The sequence below is a fragment of the Pleurodeles waltl genome, chromosome 9 (genome assembly GCF_031143425.1).
Source record: "Pleurodeles waltl isolate 20211129_DDA chromosome 9, aPleWal1.hap1.20221129, whole genome shotgun sequence".
NCBI classification, from domain to species: Eukaryota; Metazoa; Chordata; class Amphibia; order Caudata; family Salamandridae; genus Pleurodeles; species Pleurodeles waltl.
Window position 1 is genome coordinate 472,299,156 of NC_090448.1, and position 21,545 is coordinate 472,320,700.

Below are 21,545 nucleotides of genomic sequence, written 5' to 3' on the forward strand. Positions count from 1 at the left end.
CATTTGCAGGGGACTGTACTCCTCCTAGAGTACAGCCCTTTGGAGGGGAGAACGGGGGTCCCATGGACCACTCCAGACATCGCCCTGCAGGCGGGTGCAGTCACTCACTGCAAACACCTGCAAGGGGATCTCTCTCCCCTCTTGAAAGTGCAGGTGGATTGCCGCCTGCACAGAGAAATACAAAGCAGCTTTTAAACAGCTGCTCCTAGTTCTCTTCAATGCGCTACCCTAGGGGCGGTATGAGTGTGCAGCTGCCCCAAGTGCAGTACATACTTCTTAGTAGGGTGCACTTTCAATATTTGCACCCCGTGTTCCTGCTTAAAGGTGCATTGTGCGCAAAGAAGGAATATGCACCCTATCTGTAATACGAGCTCTGGTAGGATTTCTGGGTAGGCTGTGAAATGCACTGTACTGTAGTAACAAAAAACGTTATCGTTTAAAACTGTGTTTGGTAGTGCAGTCAGATAACCACTGTACAAAATGTATTTGTGGGCAACTATCATCCCTATCTAAGTATCAAATATATTTTTTAAATGATATCGTTTTGGGGAGTCTTTGTTTCAAGGGCCACTTAAAAAAATGAAAGATGCGAATGAACCGCCTTATAAATGGAAAATTTGCAATGATTTTTTAGGTGAAAGACAGTACTCGTTTGCATTTTTTATTTGAAATAATATCTAGGGAACATAGAGTGTGCTCCAGCTCGTGCATACCTTCATTTATAATCTAAAGGAAGGCAGAATGTGAATTAAATGATTAATACGAAGATCTTACTGAGTACTTAGTTGTAAACACATAATGTAAGGTGCCTCCCCAGCAAGCCAAGTTAACAGCCCTGGGTTACTACATTTTTCTTTAAAAATACTGAAAAAAGTGTAACAGAAAAATATATATGTATATAAAGTGGTAACACCATTACAGCTGAATTATTCTATAAAGTGGTAACACCATTACAGCTAAACTATTCTATTTATTTATGCGTCACACAACACTATCTATTTCATCTTGTGCTGCACAATATTTATTGTTTTTATTTGTGGTGCACAGCACGTATTCAGTTTTCTCTATGCTCCTGAAGAGTGAAATAAAGGAAAAAAGCAAACAAAAAAACAAGAAAAACGTAGAAAAAGCTGATCGTGAAGAGTAGAACAGGACCCAAGGCAGATTAGTTACCCAGAGAACAGGTTTCTAAGAAGCCAATCAAAGACCACCACTGATAACAAATATCACAGTTAAATGCTGGAAATGGGTTCCAGCAGCAATGTATGTAAATGTGAAGAAATAATTTTATAGGCAGTGTGTACGTTTGTTCTCAGGTACCTTGTTCAGTAAATTACCATTCTTATGTATAGACAAGCAGAGTTTCACGACTGTGTTTATTCCCCTCACGAAGCAGGTCTCCTACGTGCTGGTTTATATTATGATGGGAAGCAGACAGGCAGGCCAACCTCGAATGTAGTCACGGCGGTAGCTGGACGGCGGCCACAGTCGGTATGTCACACACACAAGAGCTGGCAGGGAATTTTCAGCCGCACACACTTTGAAACACTGGAGCTGGCACAGTGCCCGTGCCATAGTCAACTGTAGAGGGAGCTGGCAGAGGCTCGCGCAGCTGGCGGGCGATCTGCTACACTGCATTAGCGCGGTGGAATCCCGCGGGACGCCACAGTCCCACCACTTTACGCAGCAGGCCTTTGGTCCATTCACTTAACAGCGGGTCATCTTCCAGAACGGGTGTGGGGCCCAGGCCACCTGACGCCAAATACTGGGGTAGCTGAGAGCAGGTGCAACGAGTCACCAGGTCTGTGAAGCAGCTTTGCGGCGCCACCAGCCACAGTCATTTTAGCAGCAGCACGCTGAGCAAATAATAGGATTATTTGCTTTAGCTGACAAAATTAGCTTTGTGCAAGTGAAAAGGGGACACCAGCACACTTCTGCCACAGAAATGGACTACAAGCTATTTTAAAGAAAATCAATAATTTCCAAATTCAAGTATCTGTGAGGCCAGACCTCATCGCCTATCACAGATAACCCATGCACTTCTGTACAGCTGGGCATGGAGGGGTGGGTCCACTCTTTTCAGTATTCTGGGTCCTGTGCGCTTCAACACTTCGCTGGTCAGTTATTGATGGTTTGCACAGTTTTGAGGTTGCATTATGTTAGTGTATCTGGCATCAGATTGGGAGGTAAAGCGAGTGTTGTGAAGTAAAACTAAACATAATGTTAAAAATTCTCCCTGTTCTTAGAGGGGATCTGGTGCTCCTTGTTGAGCAAAGTATCATCCTCTAACCAGAAACCTTGGAATGTCAAACAGCAGGTAGTAGTGAGGGGCTTCAAATGTAGGCTGGCAGATGTAACAGAAGCATTTTGGATAATTCACCCCGTGGCTCATCCGGAAATGACCAATCAATCAAAGGACTCCCTCCAATGCTTGGCCTGGAAATCTAACTCAATTTGCTTCTAAATTGTGGTTTACATTGCTTGCTTATCGTTTTGTGGTGTACAGCTACTAAAAGTGAAACAACACTAGCTGCGAAACGCATGCCAGCAATGCATGATGATTACAAATTGATAAAGAGATAAATTCTCAGAACACGAAAGGTTAAAAGAGTAAAAAAAAAAAACTTTGAGTCAGTGGTTCCGAGCCTGTGGTCTGGGGACCCCTGGGGTTCTGCGAGCCTCCTCAGGGGATCCATGACTGCTCAGAAAAATAAATAATTTTAACAGATTAGGTCCCCAACTTTCAGTAATGACTCGTGGGGCTTCCTGGATTCCAATAATGATTCGGTGGGGGTCCCCGGGTTCCAGGAATGATAAAGTGGTGGTCCACAGAAGTCAGCTGGTTGGGAACCACTGCTGTAGATGATCTCCAGTAACTGAATGGGGCTTTTGTCCTTTCCTATATGCTGAATGACTTATACACCCAATTACCTCCCATGGTCCTCCTAGCGCTCCAGTAAATTAGCCATCTTTGGTGGCTCCAGTGCTTCAAGAAGAAAATCTCACCCACCTTGACATGCTGATGAAAAAAAATAGCATTTTGAAACAAGTCTTGTGCTGATTCACTCTTGAGATCTAGAACCTATTATATGAAGAAATTGACTGACTATCTCACGAAATTGTTGAAAACTGACCTATACAGGATTAATTTTGACATGCCATGACTCTGGCGTTCAGTACTGGCTTCCATCTTGACCTGGTGTTCACAGCTGTTATTGCAGCACAACAACATAATCTATGTTTGAAAGTGGAGACTTAACTGACTAATATAAATGTTTCCCAAAAATCTATGACAACACACTTTTAACCAGGATAAAAGCAACATACAGGAGAAATAAAGGATCATGTGTTTCAGTGTTTCCCTAATCATCATAATTAAACATTATTATCTAAAAGGGAAAGCACTCACAGGTAGATATTGACCACATTAAGTCAAGAGCCTCAGGCAAAGAAGTGATCAGTATTCCTTTCTAGTCAATGACAATTAGGAATGTCCTCCACTTGACCATACTATCATCATAAACCATACCAGTGAATTGTTTGTCTAATTCAAAATATTTTTGCAAGATGTGTGTTTTCATGTACGCTGCTGGTCTCCAATTAGATGAAGGATAATTACTGCACTGCTTCTATTGATAATGTACCCATCTTGCTCAAATCAACATCATTTGGAGTCTCACTCTCAGCCCCCAGACTAAATTTTACCATCCCAACTAATCAAATGTTTTCCATAGCCTCAGTGGGATCACTAGCCTTGTAAACTTGTTCAGTTCAGTGCATTTCACTGAGATTATCAGCCAGAAACACCTGACTTCACCTTCTTGGGACACTCAATGCACAGGTTGTCCTGTCTGGTTTTTTTTACAAAACAACTTGAACTTTCTATGAAAATCATTTGGAGCATAAGACAATTTTTGAGAGTCGTAAAAAGGAAGCATGTGTAACAGAGGTCCCAAAACGTATTTCCCTCATGCAATTTTCCATAGGAAAACTGAACGGCAAGTCAGAAAAAAATAGATAAGTAGAATTACACCTAAGTTGCCAGAAAGCTATTTCTTTACCCAGAAAGTGTGTTTTAGGCATACATTCGCTCAGTAGTTTTTGATAAATTAAGAGGCTGAGGCCACGCTGCCACTGCAGTGCACTATCTGCGATTCTCCCGCAAGGGCACTTACCTGGGGCCTTGGAAGTTGCAGGCAGCATGAAGGGTCCAAAATAATGGAGGCACGCTCCACCATGGTTTAGTGTGAGTGTGCTCAGGGGCTATTTTGTGTGTGTATTCATATATACACACACAAAATAGCCCCTCATTTCAGGATGGCGGTGTATTACTTCCTGTGGGAGGTTTTCCTGTTCCTAGTCACGTTCTGTATATAAGGCAGCAAGACTCTGGCTTAAATGTGTCACAAATGTTTCTTTTTTTTGTCCATGCTCCTAGCTATTGCCTTGTGTTACGGACTAGTTTTTCCTTGTGTCTTTTTCCAGGTTGGTCTTCTCAGCGTTTCTATTCCTTCTGATTGCCTCTGGAGGTTTTTTTTATACATAGGTTTTTTTCTTTCTTCAGAAGTGGTCTTTTTTCTTGGTCATCTGCTAGCATGGGTTGGTTGCCTGTTGGCACGGTGGCTTCGAGAAGAGATCGCTCTTTTTTCAACATCAAGGTCCCCAGGATGCAAAGTATGCCACCCCGCCTGGCCATCCACAGGTTGCAACGACAACGTATTTCTGTCCAATCTATGGTTATGGATCCAGTTCAAGATTTACAGGAAACCACCTAACAGCAAAATGCTGCCCTACGACAAGACCTAACGATCCGACATTCCACTGGTTTACCCACAGCACCAGCAAGACCACTGCGATTTGATGGCAACGCAGAGAAAGTGCAAATTCCTGGATTCCATGATTGTGCATTTGGCCTTCCGCCTAACCCAGTTTGAATGGGATCGTAATAAGGTGGCCTCTATAATTGTCTGGTCTGAAACATCCTATCTTGGGCTATGCCTTTAGTGTCTTTGCCCGATACTTGTCTGACAATTATGTAGTGTTTCAAAAGAAGTTCCAGAAGATGTTTTCCCGCCCGAATTTAGAATACTCTGCAGAAGATGCCTTATATGAGATTCAAAAAGGTTCTCAAGAAGTAATGGGTTATGTAACCCAATTCAGACGACTGGCTACAGAAATCCAGTGGGGTGAGTGTACTCTTTTTACTTTGTTCAGGCATGGCCTAAAGTCAGAAAATAGGGATGAGTTGGTACATGTTCCACAACTTACCACCCTAAATGATGCAATGGAAACCATGCTACACACTGAATTTCGTTTGAGGGAAATGAAAAAAGAGAGGCAAAATAAACAAGGGAGTTTTTCATACTCTTCTACAAGACCATTAACCCCTTTGCAAACTGAAACACAAAAACCTACAGAACCCCCGGAAGAATCTGTGCATATCAGTTCAGCACTAGGTCCCTTGACTGATGAGGAAAGATGAAGACGTCATAGAAAGGGTCTTTGTTTTTACTGCGGTGAACAAGGTCAGTTGGTCAAGGAGTGTTCCGTACATCCATCCACGTTATTGGAAAAAGCCAAAGCCCATCTCTAAAGGAGAAAGGAAGGAGAGATTGGATGTATGGAATTTTCCTCAAATATCTTTTTCCAAGTTTGTTACAGTAAATGGAACACAGTTATTCCTATCACCTATTGTCTTGCAGTGTATTTCTGAAAAATCGCTTTTTACTATGGCCTTGCTAGATTGTGGAGCCACAGGCAATTCTGCAGATGCTATGTGGAGGTCAGCTTGCCAGATTCCTAAACAACCTAGGGATAGGATAGAAGTCATTCATACGAGTGATGGTACTTCTTTGGTTTCTGGTCTAGTTACAGAGTGTTCATCAATGCTGTACATGACTTACAGGGCTGTGTTATCACAATCCATATCTTAACTGGGCAACTCTTAACTACATTCACACCGTTCATATGATTGCGCCATTGAGTTAAAACCTGGATGTGAAATACCCTTTGGTAGAATACACTCTGTGTCAGAATCAGAGTAAGCTGTCCTACTGAAGTATCTAAAGGAAAACTTAGAAAGCAGGCTCATCGTACCGTCTACTGCAACCGCAGGGGCTCCTTTGTTCTTCGTTCCTAAGAAGACAAAGGATTTTAGACCCTGAATACACTTTAGGAAGTTGAATGAGACACCCAATAAAGATCGATACCCACTTTTGCTTATCAGGTTATCAGGGACATCTTGAAAGCCGTTTCAGGACATAGTGTATATACCAAGTTGGATCTTAGAGGGGCATATCTTCTGCTATTAATAAAGGAGGGTGTTCAGAGGAAGATGGCTTTACGCACTCCATTCGGTCTCTACAAATATAAGTTTATGCCATTCGGTCTCTGCACTGATCCTTCGGTTTTCCAGCGAATCATGGATAGCACTTTTTCAAATATACTCAATGTACATGTCGCAATACCTTGATGATATCTTGATTTTTTGAAGAATCTATCGGATTATCGCCAACATGCTTTTGGAGTATATTACCCAGATTACGGAAGAATCATTTAACCTGCAAACCAGAAAAATGCACGTTTTTAAAGACAGACGTGGAGTACTAAATGCCACTGATGTCGCTATGGATACTAGTAAAGTTACTGCTGTTCTTGATTGTCCAGCTCTATCAACTGTCAAGGCAACTGAAGTTTTTTGGGTTTTGCTAGTTCATTAAAAACATTTACAACTATTCTTTGGAAATCTCTCACCTCCTAAATAAGGAGAATCTAGTCCATAGTTTAAAATGGGATTATCTGCTTAAAAGTCCTTTCAGTATATAAATAAGAGCTTTACCTGTGCCCCAGTCCTTCAACATCCTGACACTGAGAAGCACTTTTTTTGTAGAAACAGATGCTTTGGAGAATGCACTAGAGGCTGTTCTTTTACTACTCTCATTCCCTAACACCTGCTGAAAGAAATTATTCATAGTTAGAAAGGGACTTACTGGCCATTAAGAAGGCATTCACTGAATGGAGACATCTGTTGCTTGGAGTAAAGTTCCCTTTTGAAATCAGAACAGAACGTATAAATCTTCAGTATTTAAAAACCATAAAAGGTTGAAATGGTAGACAGGATCTGCGGGCTTATTTCTTTTTCTCAGTTTGACTTCCATGTAACATATATTACAGGAACTGCAAATCAAATTAGATCACAGATGCTCTGTACCAACGATTCCCTGAAGAATCTACGATTCCTCAACAAACTATACTAACTCCTGACAGAGTGCTCCTGATTCTAAACTCATTCAATCAGTACAGTCACAGCAAGAAAAAATACCTCCACAAGAATTAGAGAAATATCCCCTAAGCACCAAGGATGGGTTGTATTTTTATAAAGATTGTCTCTTTGTACCTACTAGAGATTTACAAGAACCTGTCCTCCAATTATGTGATGATACTATGTTTGCGGGTCAGACATTTCTGGTGGCCATCGATAGTACAGGACACTCAGGGCTATTTTACTTGTTGTCGACCTGTGCCCCAGCAAAAGTATCTCACCAAAGACCTATGGGTTCACTTCAACCATTACCTGTGGCCTCTGGCTCCAGGCTTGCTATTAGGATAGATTTCACTGTGGACTTACCTCTCTCTGAGGGTAAAACAATCATAATGCTTGTGGTGGACTCCTCAAAGTTGACCCATGTTCAGCCTTAACAAAGTTGCTTAGTGCCAAGGAAACAGTCAAACACTTTCTTCATGATGTTTACAGACCACGTGGCTGTCCAGAAAAGGTCATCTGTGACCGGGCCCACAGTTTATATCTTGCTTTAGGAAGGATTATTGCTCAGTATTAGCTATATCTTGAGCTTTAACTGGAGGTTTTCACCCACAAACCAATTGACTCACTGAGAGGACAAAAGTGAACTCAGCGTCTTTTCATGAAGAGTGCTCTTTAATAGAGGTCGCACGATTCGTCGTTACGTGTTACGGCCAATACTTATTCCGGTGTTTTTTCACGAAAAGTGCTCTTTAGTAAAATTCTGCTGTTCCCGGATTTGAAGCCGTTGGCTTCTCACCCATACAATTAATACTCGTTCTGGCGTCTTCTCACAAGGATGCTATTTAGTAACAAAATTGAAGTTCCGCTGTCCTCGGAACTAAAGCAGTTATTGCTCACAAGTGCAGCCGCTTCTGCATTTACAAAACAAATATTTCAAACAAAGTCCGGAAGCAGTATAGCAGCGATATAAGAAAATCTTTCTTATATTATAAGATTGATTACTATAAGTCGTTATGAACCTATTTGTTTCCATTCAAAGTATAAAGAACATGAAATGTATTACACAGAAAAAAAAGTGATTAACAGGGTAGATACATGTGTATATATTTATAATTTAACTGGCCCACGAAATAAGGATATATATTATTGTTTCATATATGAAAGACACTATGGATTATATGATTTGGGATTGCCACACCAATCTAAGATGGCCGTCACTGTGAGAGTACACTGAGATGTGGACCTAAGTCCGATTTTTATGTTTGGTGTTATTTACAGATGTGTTTGCATACCCACTCCATCTGTGACCAAGGCTACGGCCAAAAACGCAATGGAGGGGAGCTTTTTCTCCACAATAAATCTTATTTATACAGACAGCATTGTGGTGGTGTCCTGGCCTTCCTTAAAGTAAAGAGGAAATCTGGATAGATATATGGGAGCTCCAGAGCCCGTCTGGGACCGCTGCGATACTGCTTCCGCATTCCGGACTCTGTTTGAAATATATATATATATATATATATATATATATATATATATATTTATACACACCCAAGATGGTTTCTTCCCACTGAATTTCGATTGAAGATGGCAGTGTATTACTTCCTGTGGGAGGTTTTCCTGTTCCTGGTCACTTTCTGTATATAAACGAGGGAAACTTTGGCTTGAGTGCATCACAAAGATTTCTGTTTTGTGCCCACACTCTTAGTTAGTGTCTTGTGCTTATGACTAGTTTTTCCTTGTGCCTTTTTCCAGGTTGGTCTTCTTAGGGTTTCTAGCCCTTCTGATTTTCTCTGGAGGATTTTTTTGCCATAGGATTTTTTCCTATTTCAGAAGTGGTCCTTTTTCCTGGTCATCTGCTAACGTTGGTTGGTTTCCCCATTGGCATGGTGGCTTCAAGAAGGGATCGGCCTTTCTTCAACATCGCCACCACACCCGGCCCTTGACAACGGAGAAGATCCATGGACCCAACATATCTAAAACATAAGACCTACACACACACACACACACACACACACACACACACATATATATATATATATATACATACATATATATTTTCACTGAAAAACACAGTTAAAGTGAAGCTATGGTTAGCTTTGGACTTCTCACCGTAAAGTACAGTTATGACGTAAAACTGAAAAGGCATTGAATAGCATGAGTTATGGTTGGGAAGACGATTGTAATACTCATTACCTCATCCTTGATGTAACAGATGATTTCACAAATGGCACAAAAGATCTCACTAGTGACAATGACATATCAATTTACCACTAATATTATCAATAACACCAGTGTTAGTGTTAAGTAACATTATACTGTCAGGTCATAAGCATTGCACTCCGTATGGAAGCTATGCTATTTATGGTAGATGTGCAAGCTACGGGCGGCAGAGCTAATCATACCTGCCAAATTCTGAGGGTTTTCAGTTGTAAGTCATACCCATTACTGCATGTTAACCGTTGTTAATAAGTGAAGCGTGAAGTTTTTTTATGATGTACTACATTCAACTTTAAACCCACACAGGTAGCCAAGGGTGCCAATCCTCCTGGGGGGTGGCCACTCACCACTGTAAATGGCCACTGGTATTGCAATACAGGGATTGACTCCAGGCCTTGCAACAAACTCCCAAAAATGACCCAACTCCACTGCACACAATATTTAGCTGTGTGCTGCAGGGGTTGACAGCAGGGTGTGGTATTAGGCCTGGCTTTGCACATTAACAGCTGTGAACATCTAATCCACACTAAGCTTGGCCTTTGGATAGGGTTGGGCAGAAGATCTGTCCTTCAGCCTTGTCCTGAGAATGTTGACCCAGCAGTTTGTCCTACAGCAAAGTCCTGATCGCAACTGGTGACAGGTGGCCAGCTCATGCTATGCATAGTCTTTGCCCATGTACAACACCGTTGGTCAAAGGGCCTTCAGCCATGCACAGATGGGTTGGCCGCAGGGCCTAATCTTCAACAATGCCCTGTTCCAAACCCACTACAAACTGTCAACCCACACTGTATATGGCCTTTGGTAAGTGAAGCAGGAGTTGGCCAACTAGTGTGGACTTTAGCCAGGTCCTAACCTGCCACCGGTGACCAACTCCCACAGCAAGAGTTGGTCACAGGACATGGGATGTAGCAAAGGTACACACCTGGTATCTATTAATTTTCTACATTATTTGGATGCTAGAGTTTAAAAAGTAACAGCCCTCAGACATTGAATACTATGATGTGTACTGGAATTGTTCTATTTTCTTCACGATAAAAGGTGGCTCTAAAAAGAAACTTCCTTGTACTTGTTTACTACTTTTAAAGCATTTTTTTCTTTAACGAAAGTGAACAATTAACACTTGCACTGTAACATAAAAGGGTGAAAAAAATGAAGTGGTAAAAATAATCATGTGTTGTACTTTTTGTTGTGGTCCCTCAGCAGATGCTTCTGAAACCTAGTTTTCTGCTTATGCTGCCAAGCATGGATGTTGCACTCCCTTCAGTGGACTGCCATTCTTGCTGTATCAGGATCTACATCAGATGGTTGCTCCTGCTTTAGCTGAGCAGAGCTAACAGGTCATCTTTCTATTTTTATGGTCTCCTCTTCTGCCATGAATGATGCTGTACCTGGTTTTTAGATGGCAGGTAAGGGTGGTCATCCCAAAGGGCTTTCTACCAGCTTTTACCCGACAGAGTGCTTACTTACTGTTTTGCATGCATTTACTTTTTTTTCATATGGTGAATGACTGAAATACTTCCATACCCAAAGAAATTATTTACAAAAGATGGCTGAGGCAGAAGAGAACACTGCAGATGCCACTATCATCACTAGTCATTAAAACCGACAAGGTGTTCTGATACAGGTGCACGAGTTGGACGGAACAGTCACCATAATCTTTCATCCAGAGAACTAGATTCAAATCTTCCATTATACACCGTAACTCACCACTCTGTAAAGCATTCAAATTGAAATAAAAGTACATAAAATATAATTAGGTCCAAGTAATTTATCCAAGTTTTTAGACTTGTCTCTAAAGTGAGTATGATAGAATAAAAGTTAATCTGCAGTTCGATTTGCAGTACATTCTTTATTTATCTCATTAAACAAATCTGCTTGTAGCCAAAACAATCATCAATAACAGAAGCTGACATGTTTTATTCCTTTAGAACCATTTCAGGGCTCTTGAAAGTACTCAGTCATGCTATCCCTCAAAGATATTCTTCATTCCATGCATAAGAAAAAAGTAAATACATCCTTATCACGGTTCCCTGGTGTGTGTCCAGATAGTCATATCTTAAGGTGTGCTCTAAGCAGGTCATGATAAGTATTTAAATTGGTAAACCCATTAAGGTGAACAGAAAATTACCTACTCCTGTAGAGTGTTGAATTTCTTCATGGCCACAAACCCTATTGGATGGTGTCATAGTGAATGCAAGATGTCATGATAATGTCATCAAGATGTCCTTCGAGGTATCACCAATGTCGTTACACATGTGACTGTAAAGAGAACACAAAAATCACAGTTTTGCAACTAGAATCAATGTAGTGAAATCTGAATATCTTTTTGCAAGCTGTTCATCGGCAGCGTTGTGGGAGGTGTTCTTCAAAAACCAGAAAAGAAAATGGCTAAGTGCGCTTTTTCTTTATAGTTTGCAACTCCAATCACTTTTTCAAGACTCCTCAATAACCCTCTTCGTGTTGCATCTCCATCCCAACCTCTTCAGAGTAAGTATAACATTTGAATAAATGACAAAGCTTTAGAATAATAAAATGTTGCACCTTGATGAACTCCAACACAGTCAGTTTTGGTCAGGGGAGAATCAAAGCCAGAAACTGGGCTAAGCCTCATTAGAGAAACAACCCACATACGACTATGCCTTGCTTCCGTAAAAGCTGGCAGTGAAGACTGCAGATTTGAAAAGATGATTTAGAATGCTAACCTGGCTCGCCAAATATGCCAACACTGAGAGATATGATGTTGCCGAATTGTGTGTGTGTGTTTTCATTGAAAAATCCAAATGTTAAAGTGATGTTTTATATAGGCCTTATAAAAATATAAAAACTATTGTAACTATCATTTTAAACAAAACATTGAAAATCATCTGTAAGCATTTATTGAGCTAACTATAACTTGCACAGCACTGTACACTACTTGTGACCTCTCATATTATCACACTCATGTCACACATGTTGAATGACATCGCAAATAACATCATTGAAGGTATCACTGATAACATCCTAAACATATGTGGCACAGAGTTAGTAAGTGTACATATGTAGGTTCAAAAAATGTAAATAATGTAAGCTCTGGAGACAAGCATGATTGTGGATGTTGAAAGTTATGTGGTACCAAGTTTAGAAATCATTAAAGTTTGTGGTTCAAGCATTACTTCCTATTAAAACAAGATAAATGCTGGTCGCACCCAATGTGGGTTGAAAAAATGTGTTTTAAAGTCAGTTGAGGCTTAATGTGAAAGGTTATTCCAGAACATCTGTGAGAAAGGCCAAACTTTCTGTTCATAGCAGATCATCCCCAGATGATATCTGGACTCATACTAAATAGCTGTAATACACTGCTATAGACAAAATCTGCTTAGCGAGGATGTTTATAAGGTGTGGATGTTTACCTCCAAGACCTTGGTAAATATTTTGAGGTTTCTGAGATTGTTGGATATTGGAGAATGTTCTATTTGTAGTATTGTGGGCGAGCAGTTAGGATTATCAGGGGGTAGTGCTAAGCATTTGTTGTACTCATAGAGGCAATAACTGGGACACACTCAATAAATCCGAGACCACGTTAGAAAAATAGAAATTATTTTTATATACATTTTAAACCCAAGAATTTCATAATCAGGTAAGTAGACTTTTAAGCAAAAATACTTTGCAATTTCAGAAAAAGACACTTGTGCAATTTTCAGAGTTCTCTCAATGTTATTCTATGGAGGAAAACAATGTTAGGAAAACACAGGGTTAAGAATGGCTTACAAAGCCAATCTCAGGGTGTTAAAGTTGGCACTGTGGCAGCCGGGTGCAGAGGTGCTCTAAGGCGTCAGGTGCCCAACAGTTTCCTATGGAGGTTTTGTCCTGGTGAAGACAGGCTGCAGGCTCTGGCTAGGAAGCCAGTCAGGGACCCCAAGAAGGTAGGTAGTAGACATGGGGTGCTTGGGGAAGTAGGTGCACCTTTGGTCCTCTTCTCCTGTGCTCAGGGGCGACAGATGCACAGGTGTCCTTAGGCATCGGGTTTACATGTCCGAAGCACTCGCAGTCAAAGGGTCCTGTATTTTGAGGCTTCGTGGGGGAGTCCGGCAGGGGTGTACCCAGGGTAGACTCGAGCTCCTAGGAGCCGGGGCACGTCGTTGGCACCGATGACCCACCTCAGCTCAGATCAGGGGTCACGGGTGCAGTGATTGCTGTAGCTGTCGGATTTTCTCTCTCCACATGTCTGTGGGAGAGGAGAGGGGGCCTGCATGCAGAGGGTGCAGGCGTCTCTGGGGAGTTCAAGAGGGGTGGAACCACAATGAACTCGGTCTCTGGGCAGCTTGGAACCCGTGTTGGCACTGTCAGTTGGCTTCACTTCGTGGACGTCAGGTGCAGTGGTCACTTCTGGTGTTAGGTTTCTGGGGATCCAGCAGCTGCAGAGTCCTTGTCTTGGAGTTTCTTGTTGCAGGGCAAGTCATATGCCCAGGGGAGACTCAAGTTTTTATTGAAGGCAGGACGAGTTGGCTTTTCTGTGCAGGATTCTTTGAGGTCAGCAAGAGGGCCGGAGAGGCCGGGTCCAGGTCAGCTGCTTCTTCTTTTTCTCTTCTGCAGGTGAAACTCTTTTGTGTCCGGTTCTTCTTAGGATGTCAAAATCTGAGTTACAGGATTCAGGGGTGCCACCTAAATACTTAATTTAGGGGTGTTATAGTGAGTGCCAGGTGGTAGCCAATGGGCTGAGTATCTTGAGGGTGACTACACACTTTCTATGACCACTTCTGCTGGGAAGTGGGTAGAACTCTAATCCTTGTGGCCTAATTCCTTCCAAACAAGCATGATTGGAAGAATTTAAAAAGTAGGTTTCACTTCAGCTCGTCCAACATAGGGGTGGGACTGGCATAAAGTGGGCACACCTCCTAATCTGACTAATTTTCCCACCTCTGTGCTGCACCAAAAGTGAGGTCAGGACGGGGGGGTCGGTCATCTCCACCACCTGGAGAGACCTGGGCCGCATTACAACAGCAGATAGGACTTTGAAGCTCCCCGCCTTGGAATGTACATCCTGCCTGGGAGGGTCTCAGGCCCTCGAGAGTGCTGGCCCTCACCTTAAGGGGCCAGAAACGCATCTGTGGTAGCTGAACTGGTCAGGACCAGTCAGTCAACACAATGGTAGTTTGTACGTTTTCAGGGGCACCTGTAAGGTGCCCTCTGTGTGCATTTTTTTAATAAATCCATCACTGAGGTCAGTGAGGGTGTATTATTCTGAGATGTTTGATACCAAACATCCCAGGATTCAGAGAATCCATCATGTATCTGGGGGACTCGTAGTGATCAGTTTCCAGCACATGTATTTAAAATGGCTTCCCTGTACACTTACTATGACTGAGAATAACAAAGACATAGCACAGGCATATCTGCTCGTGCAGATATGCCTTCACATGTAATATAGTGCACCCTGCCTTAGGGCTGTAAGGACTGCTAGAAGGGTGACTTACATATATTGCATGCAGTGTTTCGCGGACATGGCACACAGGCTGTGTGACATGTTGTGTTTTCAATTTTGGAAGCACCTTGACATGCAGTCTGCATAAGATGGGTGCTTGGTCCCTCAGAGTGGCAGGAGTTATGCTGCAGCTCTGAGGGGCCCTCTTCAGTACCCATGCCCTAGGTACCAGGGGTACGATTTACTAGGAACATATAGGGGGCTTAAGGGCTAGGTCACTTCGAGATCAAGTGACCCGGTGTCTTGTTTTAGGAAAGGACCCATGGCACTGGGGACCTGGTTAGCAGGATCCCAGTGCACTTCAGTCGAAGTGGCATCTATAAACAAGGCAAAAAGTAGGGGGTGGGGTACTGCTACCAGAACCCATCTCTGTACACCATCTCAGGAATGTGTATAGTGTATCTTACTGAACTATGCAGTGTATTCTATAGGGCTTAGAATAAAGTATCTTTAAAGTGACAAATGTATACGTCAACCTCTTAACTTAAAATTGCAGGTCATGAGGCATATTTACATGAGTCATCCCATTTAGGTGAACAGAAAATTGTCCACACCTGTGGTGTGTTGAATTACTTCAAGGCCATAAACCCTATAGAACAATGTCATAGTGACTACATGATGTTATGATGATGTAATCAATGATGTCTTTTGAGATGCCATCAATGAAGTAATTTCACAAGTGATGAGTGGTGTAAAGAGACAAAAAACAGTCAGGTTGCAAAACACGGATTCTGGTGGCAAAACTGTACATTTTTCCGTTCTCTTTACAGAACTATGTGGAAAATTATTTATTTATTAAATACATTAATAAATACATATCAAAATAACAAATGCATTTTGCCTGGTCCCTCAATTAATGAGACTAAAACTGCTTTAAAGATCCAGGTTATAAGAATCTTTGGCCTTTTTAAGCATATACTATGCTTGCTATCTTTTGTGCCAAATTTCCTGAAAGTCACTAACAAGGTAGACAAGCAGGATTTCAAGACTGTATATTTGAACTTGGATTGAAAGCGGTCTCCCGCTGCTGCTGGCGGATAACAGGAAAAGAGGAGAACTGCGGTTTAGAATATCATGCTGAGTTCTCTTGTATTTGAGTTACTTCACCCATGAATTTCAAATCCAGCCAATTCAAGTCCAAGCATTTCTGCCTCCTTTTAGGCAAATGGGGCTCGTCAGAAGCTAGTCTAACAGCAGCTAGCCTCTTTAAAATATGATTTTAAACAGTTGGGCTGGAGGGGTTTGCAAGGTGGGAGCGAATAGGCATCACTCACCTTGGGGATGTTTGGGCAGGCAGTAGCATGCAGACATTACAGGTACTGCAGAAGCAATACCATCTCTCCTGCATCCAATTCCATTCGTACCAGCAGCTCTGACACGTCCTGTCTGCCAATATTTCCACTGACATGCAACCTCGGAATTTAGGCCCCTCAAGGCAAAGCTGTTGATGGGGAGGCTGGGCAGGAAACCCATCTCCAAGATTTACCAATGTATAATTGTCAAAGTTTTAGACCGCTTCCCGGAACTGCGTGAGCAGTGGGAGGCCTAGATGAGTGAGCTTGAAGACGATAAGCTGTGTGAGACCACACTGCCCCTCCCAGGGAATTGGCTATCTCCGCACACCTCCGACTGGTCCATAGATGATTCATCAAAGGCTCCACCGAGCCAGCAGAGTCATCCAGGCCCACTGTACCTGATGTTTCTTGATGGAAGCATACATCTTCCACATGGTGTGGTCCTGCCTGAGGCTAGTTTTTTTTTTGTGAGGTGAGTGTGAAGGAACTCTTTGCAATTCTAGGTCGCTGGCTCCATCTTACCCCTAGAGTTGCTTTATTGGGACTGCTAGAAGACATGCGTGGGCTGAGGATGGAGCGCGCTTTTATCAGGGTGGCAACTCTGTTGGGCAGAAGTGACATAGCTCGCAAATGGAGGCTGCGGGCCCCCATCAGTGGTGAAGTGGAGGAAGGGGGTGGAGTGGTTGGTCCAGCAGGAACAGTCCATATACGAGGCATGGGGTGGCCCTCGCAAGCATAACAAGATTTGGGGCAGGTGGTGGGCTTATCATGGACTGGAAGTGGAAGTTCAATGATCGTAATCATGTATTTTAATAATTGTGTAGGCTAGTGGACGTTGCTCGAGTTGTACCCTCATTGTTACTGCAAAATCAATACAATCAGCCTTTAAAAAATAGTTTTATTAGCATATCTCAACAATGTTAAGGAGTAGGTTGAATAAAGAGACCTTGCCAGACTAAAGATAACCTCAGTGGCGAATTGTATACATCCTGTTAGTAAATAAGAGTGTCATTTAGCAAACTACAGGTTGATAGGTTCACACATATGCCTGTTCGCCCCTTGGAAGCAGACTTTTCCCTTGTTCTTTGTAGGTGCCATAATAATGCTTCATTTTTTCCAATGTTCTTCAGCCTCATACTCCTTTACCTCAAGAGTGAGTTAAGAAATCAAAGAGTGGGACAAATATAAAGATCATAGAACAACCCCGAAGGCTTTCCTTGATGTGCCTGATGAAAGCAACATGTAAACAATAACATGTTTATATTATGCATCACACAAGGTTAAATTAGATCTACTTTGGCTGCATTCAAAATTGTCCAAGACGTTCCAGTCCATGAGCAGATCACGTTCAAACTGCTTTCCTGCAATAATATGATTTCTGAATCATATATCAGATCTATGCAAAAACAATCCACATTTAAATATTACTGGATTCTGCATCACTATCATATGCACAAATTAGTTACCCTCCTCACTGGAAAAGTTGATTGTTGTATTTATGATAAAGAAAATGACTGATCTAACGATAAAGCAATAAAGAAATACTACTCCACTTATGTTTAATAATAGGTTAGCCAAATTACGATCAGTAGTATTGAGGGAGAGATTTAGGGCATCACTAAACAAGCCCCCAGGTGATTGGTGGAATATATGTGTATCCTTCCAAAGTCCATTTCATTGTACTATCTGTGTTTACATTTATTGTAGGGCATGAGCAAAGTCTATGATTTTATTAAAAGCACAGGGAGACTCGGGATATTTAGAAGTGGTTTTATGGGTTGGTGTGTTTTTCTTCTTTACCAGGGACTTGCACATGACTTGCTCATGAGCTTTGGTCTTTCTCACTGAAGTGATGAGGTTCACATTTGGGTGGTTTGCTTAAACCTGTTTGTGGTAACAATCATTCTCCCAATGTTCTTTTATAGAAGCAGAGGGCTGACATTTCAGGCAAAGAGTGAGGGTTTGATTCTACTTACAAAGACAAAAGGTATAGGAGGTCTGATGACTGAAGCCCTAATACAAATGGGTGCTGCGCATCGCCTACAGATTGGGTCTGTTTTCAATGAAGACTTAAAAAGATGTTCAAGAAACAAAACTTTAATTTACATGGGATTATATAACTAATTAAAATTCCAGGATATCAGAGCAATGGTGTAAATAGCTCATTATGAAAAGAAACATCTTAAATAAATTAATGATAGCAATAACACAGCAGGTCTCTTTGCAAAATCCAGGTAGGGTATGTCGCCTTCCTTTTATACAACCAATTTGTTGAAGATCAGAAATACAATACCAGTTAGGAACATCATTTTATCCTGATTTTTCAGTCTCTGAGTTGTTGGTTACGCTGGCTCCTGAAGGGTCAGGAAGACTTTTGTGATTCCTTTGCAGTCCGTTGTACCCGTCGCTTTCCCTTCAGAGGTCTCCAGTTAATTAAGCACTGGTAAATGGCACAGCCTAGGAGTACCAGAATGAAGCAATAATTTGTGACTGTATAATATGAACTGTGCACTGAAGGCACACGTGGACACTAAAACATCTAATTTATAAATGTTTTTGGCAATTGGACTAAAGGTGTTTTAATTATAGAATCTAAACAGTTTGACAGATACTTAATTTAATTAAATTTACCTTTCTCATCACCCCTCATATAGAAGGCAGCTTTAGATTGAAAATACCTAGATCTGAAAGCAAGGCCTAAGAGGAAATTACTTCTCAGAGTAACTGTGAGAGTCACATATTTATTTTAATATGCTGAAAATTGTGCATTAGATGTCACTAAGATATTGCTTCCATATTCTGGGGATGGAGGGAAAGAGACGCAGTAGATGGAGAGAAGGGAAATCAATTTTATTAGTTAGATATCCCCTTATGAGAGCACGAGTAAACTTTCCTCGCACTGGCTCTAAAGCTGCTAACTCAATTACCACGTTATTATCAAAATATATATAGCAGAACTGAAAAGCTTCCATATGGCCCTGGTCTACGCAGCTACCATTTTATTTCACTCCTCACTTGCTAACTGCCCTTATTTGCTATCCTTTCTTAGTGAGACATTTACAACCTAATTGTCAAAAAAGAGTTGAAGCCTAGTCAGTGACTGTAATTTCACTTTACAATTTAATATGAGATGTTAGTAAAAAAGAAACTGGAAGTAAAGAGGATCTCCTGGCAAGATGGCATAAACATAACTTTCATGGCCTTCTTCCAGCATGTGGGAAGCAAGGGGAATACCGAGCACGGAACAATGGGTGAACAGTTCATGCCTTGGCAACAGACTTACTGGAGCGCCTCACTGTCTGTGGTGTTGCTCAAATGTGTTGAAAAGTAATTAAAGAAATGTTGCAAAACAAAATATTCCCTGCACAAAAACCAAGATGAAACAGATAAGCGAGAAAAGCGGCGGTAATATATCTCCAACACTGCAAAAAAATGTCTAGCATGCAAAGCAATTACTATTTTGCCACTTAATAAAGCATCCATTATCGACCTGTGTGTGACACCTGATAGCCGCAGATCTTTAAGCGGGTGGGTCATGGCAACTCTCAGATCCGGAAGTAATTAAGAACGGAGTCCCTATTTTCATGTCCCTAACTGAACAGGGAAAAACTAAGATTAATTTCTCAACAATATCTGTGAAAGCCCTGGAAGTAATCTACGTGAGCGATGCACTCCAGTCCCTGTTTATATTTCACGTTTTAGCACATATTCTATTCCCTAAGAATACTTCCTTTTCTCACACGACGAGTTTCTGTAGTTATTTTCACGTGACATATGCCTCTTGCATGGTGCATACCGCACACCGTGGGCAAGGTCGCCTCTAGGTGTACTGGTGAGTGTTCTTGACGGGACACAATTGAGAGCTCTGGAGTTGAGGCTGAAGACAGTGCTAGATTTCCACAGTGCCTGTCATAAGGGCTGGGGTCTGGAGAAAAGGAGACAGAGAGAGAGTAATGTGGGGAAGGTGACGCAAAGACATACATGTAGAAGGATAAAGTGAATTTGGGATCTGGTGGTGGCATCCGAAGGATGTCTACCCCCGGGATTCTTAGGGCGGGTGGTGCGACCACCTAAGGATGGCATTAGTCGATTTAGGCTCAGGCAGGGTGACAGTTTTCAGTCACTGTCCCTTGGGTTTGGCCCATTTTCAGTGCATGTGGTCCTGGCAGGTAGACTGCGATTAGTCTTTGTCTTCACCCTCCCTCCCTAGAATTTAAGTTATATATGTTGGCTAGCTTTGCTGCGGTAGGTAAGCAGACTTTAGTTGGTTGTTACTTAGGACAGATTGCAGAAAGAGGGGAGCTGAAGACAGGCCGGCAGGGCTGTCACCTTGCAAGGTAGGCATGGCAGAGGGAATGCAGGGGAGAGGTGGTTGGGTGGAGTCAAAGGGCAGCGAAGGAAGGATGGGAAGAATGAATGTTTGGTGTTGGATGGTGGACTGTTTATTGGAGGAAGAGAGGATTAAGGGTGGGGGGAGTTAGAATATTTGTTTGTATTAGTGAGACTGAGGTTTTTCTGACTTATGTTTGAAAGGAAATACAGCTTTGAGTGTGCATAACTGTCCTAATAAAGCAGCCCCTTGCTCTAAAAAATGGACTGGTTATTCGTGCCTTGCCATCCGAAGACAGTTATGAAGAGGAGGGAGATGTTGTGTGAGATCTGCAGATGGAGGTCTTCAAAAAGAGGTGGCAAGAAAAACGGAGTATGTATCTAACAGGGTCAGAAACTCGATGAAAGTGGTCTGAAGATAACAACACGAGTGACTGAGACGCTCTAAAGACTATAACCGGCTCTGCAGACCTTAGTAATGTTTCATTCACAGACACATATTTTCAGAACTGAAACATTTCCAATTTTAATTATTCCCAATAAAACTGTTGTTACTCATATAGCTGATACTGCTATGTTAAATGCCCAGTCCAAGAAACCAGTGGACAAGCTTCCTTCACAGGCAGAAGAGGTGCAGTCCAGAAAGAGCCGTAGGAGCTTCCCTCTCAGGTGGGACAGCACATGCAGAAGCTGCAGCAGCAGCTTCATTCACAACCAGAAGAGGCACAGTCCAGTACAGATGTAGGAGCTTCCCTCACAGGAAAGACATCAACTGCACATGCAGAAGCTGCAGCAGCAGCTTCATTCACAACCAGAAAAGGCACAGTACAACTGTAGGAGCTTCAATCACAGGTAGGGCAGCAACTGCACATGCACATGCTGCAGCAGCAGCTTCATTCACAACCAGAAAAGGCACAGACCAGTACAACTGTAGGAGCTTCCCCCACAGGAAAGACAGCAATTGCACATGCAGAAGCTG

At 42.1% G+C, this 21,545-nt stretch overlaps 1 protein-coding gene across 2 annotated transcripts in view; it reads right to left on the minus strand.

Moving 5' to 3' along the window:
- Positions 1-21,545, minus strand: part of TRAF3 (TNF receptor associated factor 3) — a 392,193-nt gene that overhangs the window by 160,109 nt on the left and 210,539 nt on the right. The window contains exon 2 of one of the 2 annotated variants that reach the window (XM_069207300.1): positions 11,610-11,740. The exons of the other annotated variant lie outside the window; for it this stretch is intronic. Within the exon in view, the coding sequence (XP_069063401.1) occupies positions 11,610-11,667 (58 nt within the window). The 5' untranslated portion in view covers positions 11,668-11,740. The remainder of the gene's footprint in view (positions 1-11,609; positions 11,741-21,545) is intronic. 2 annotated transcript variants of the gene reach the window in all.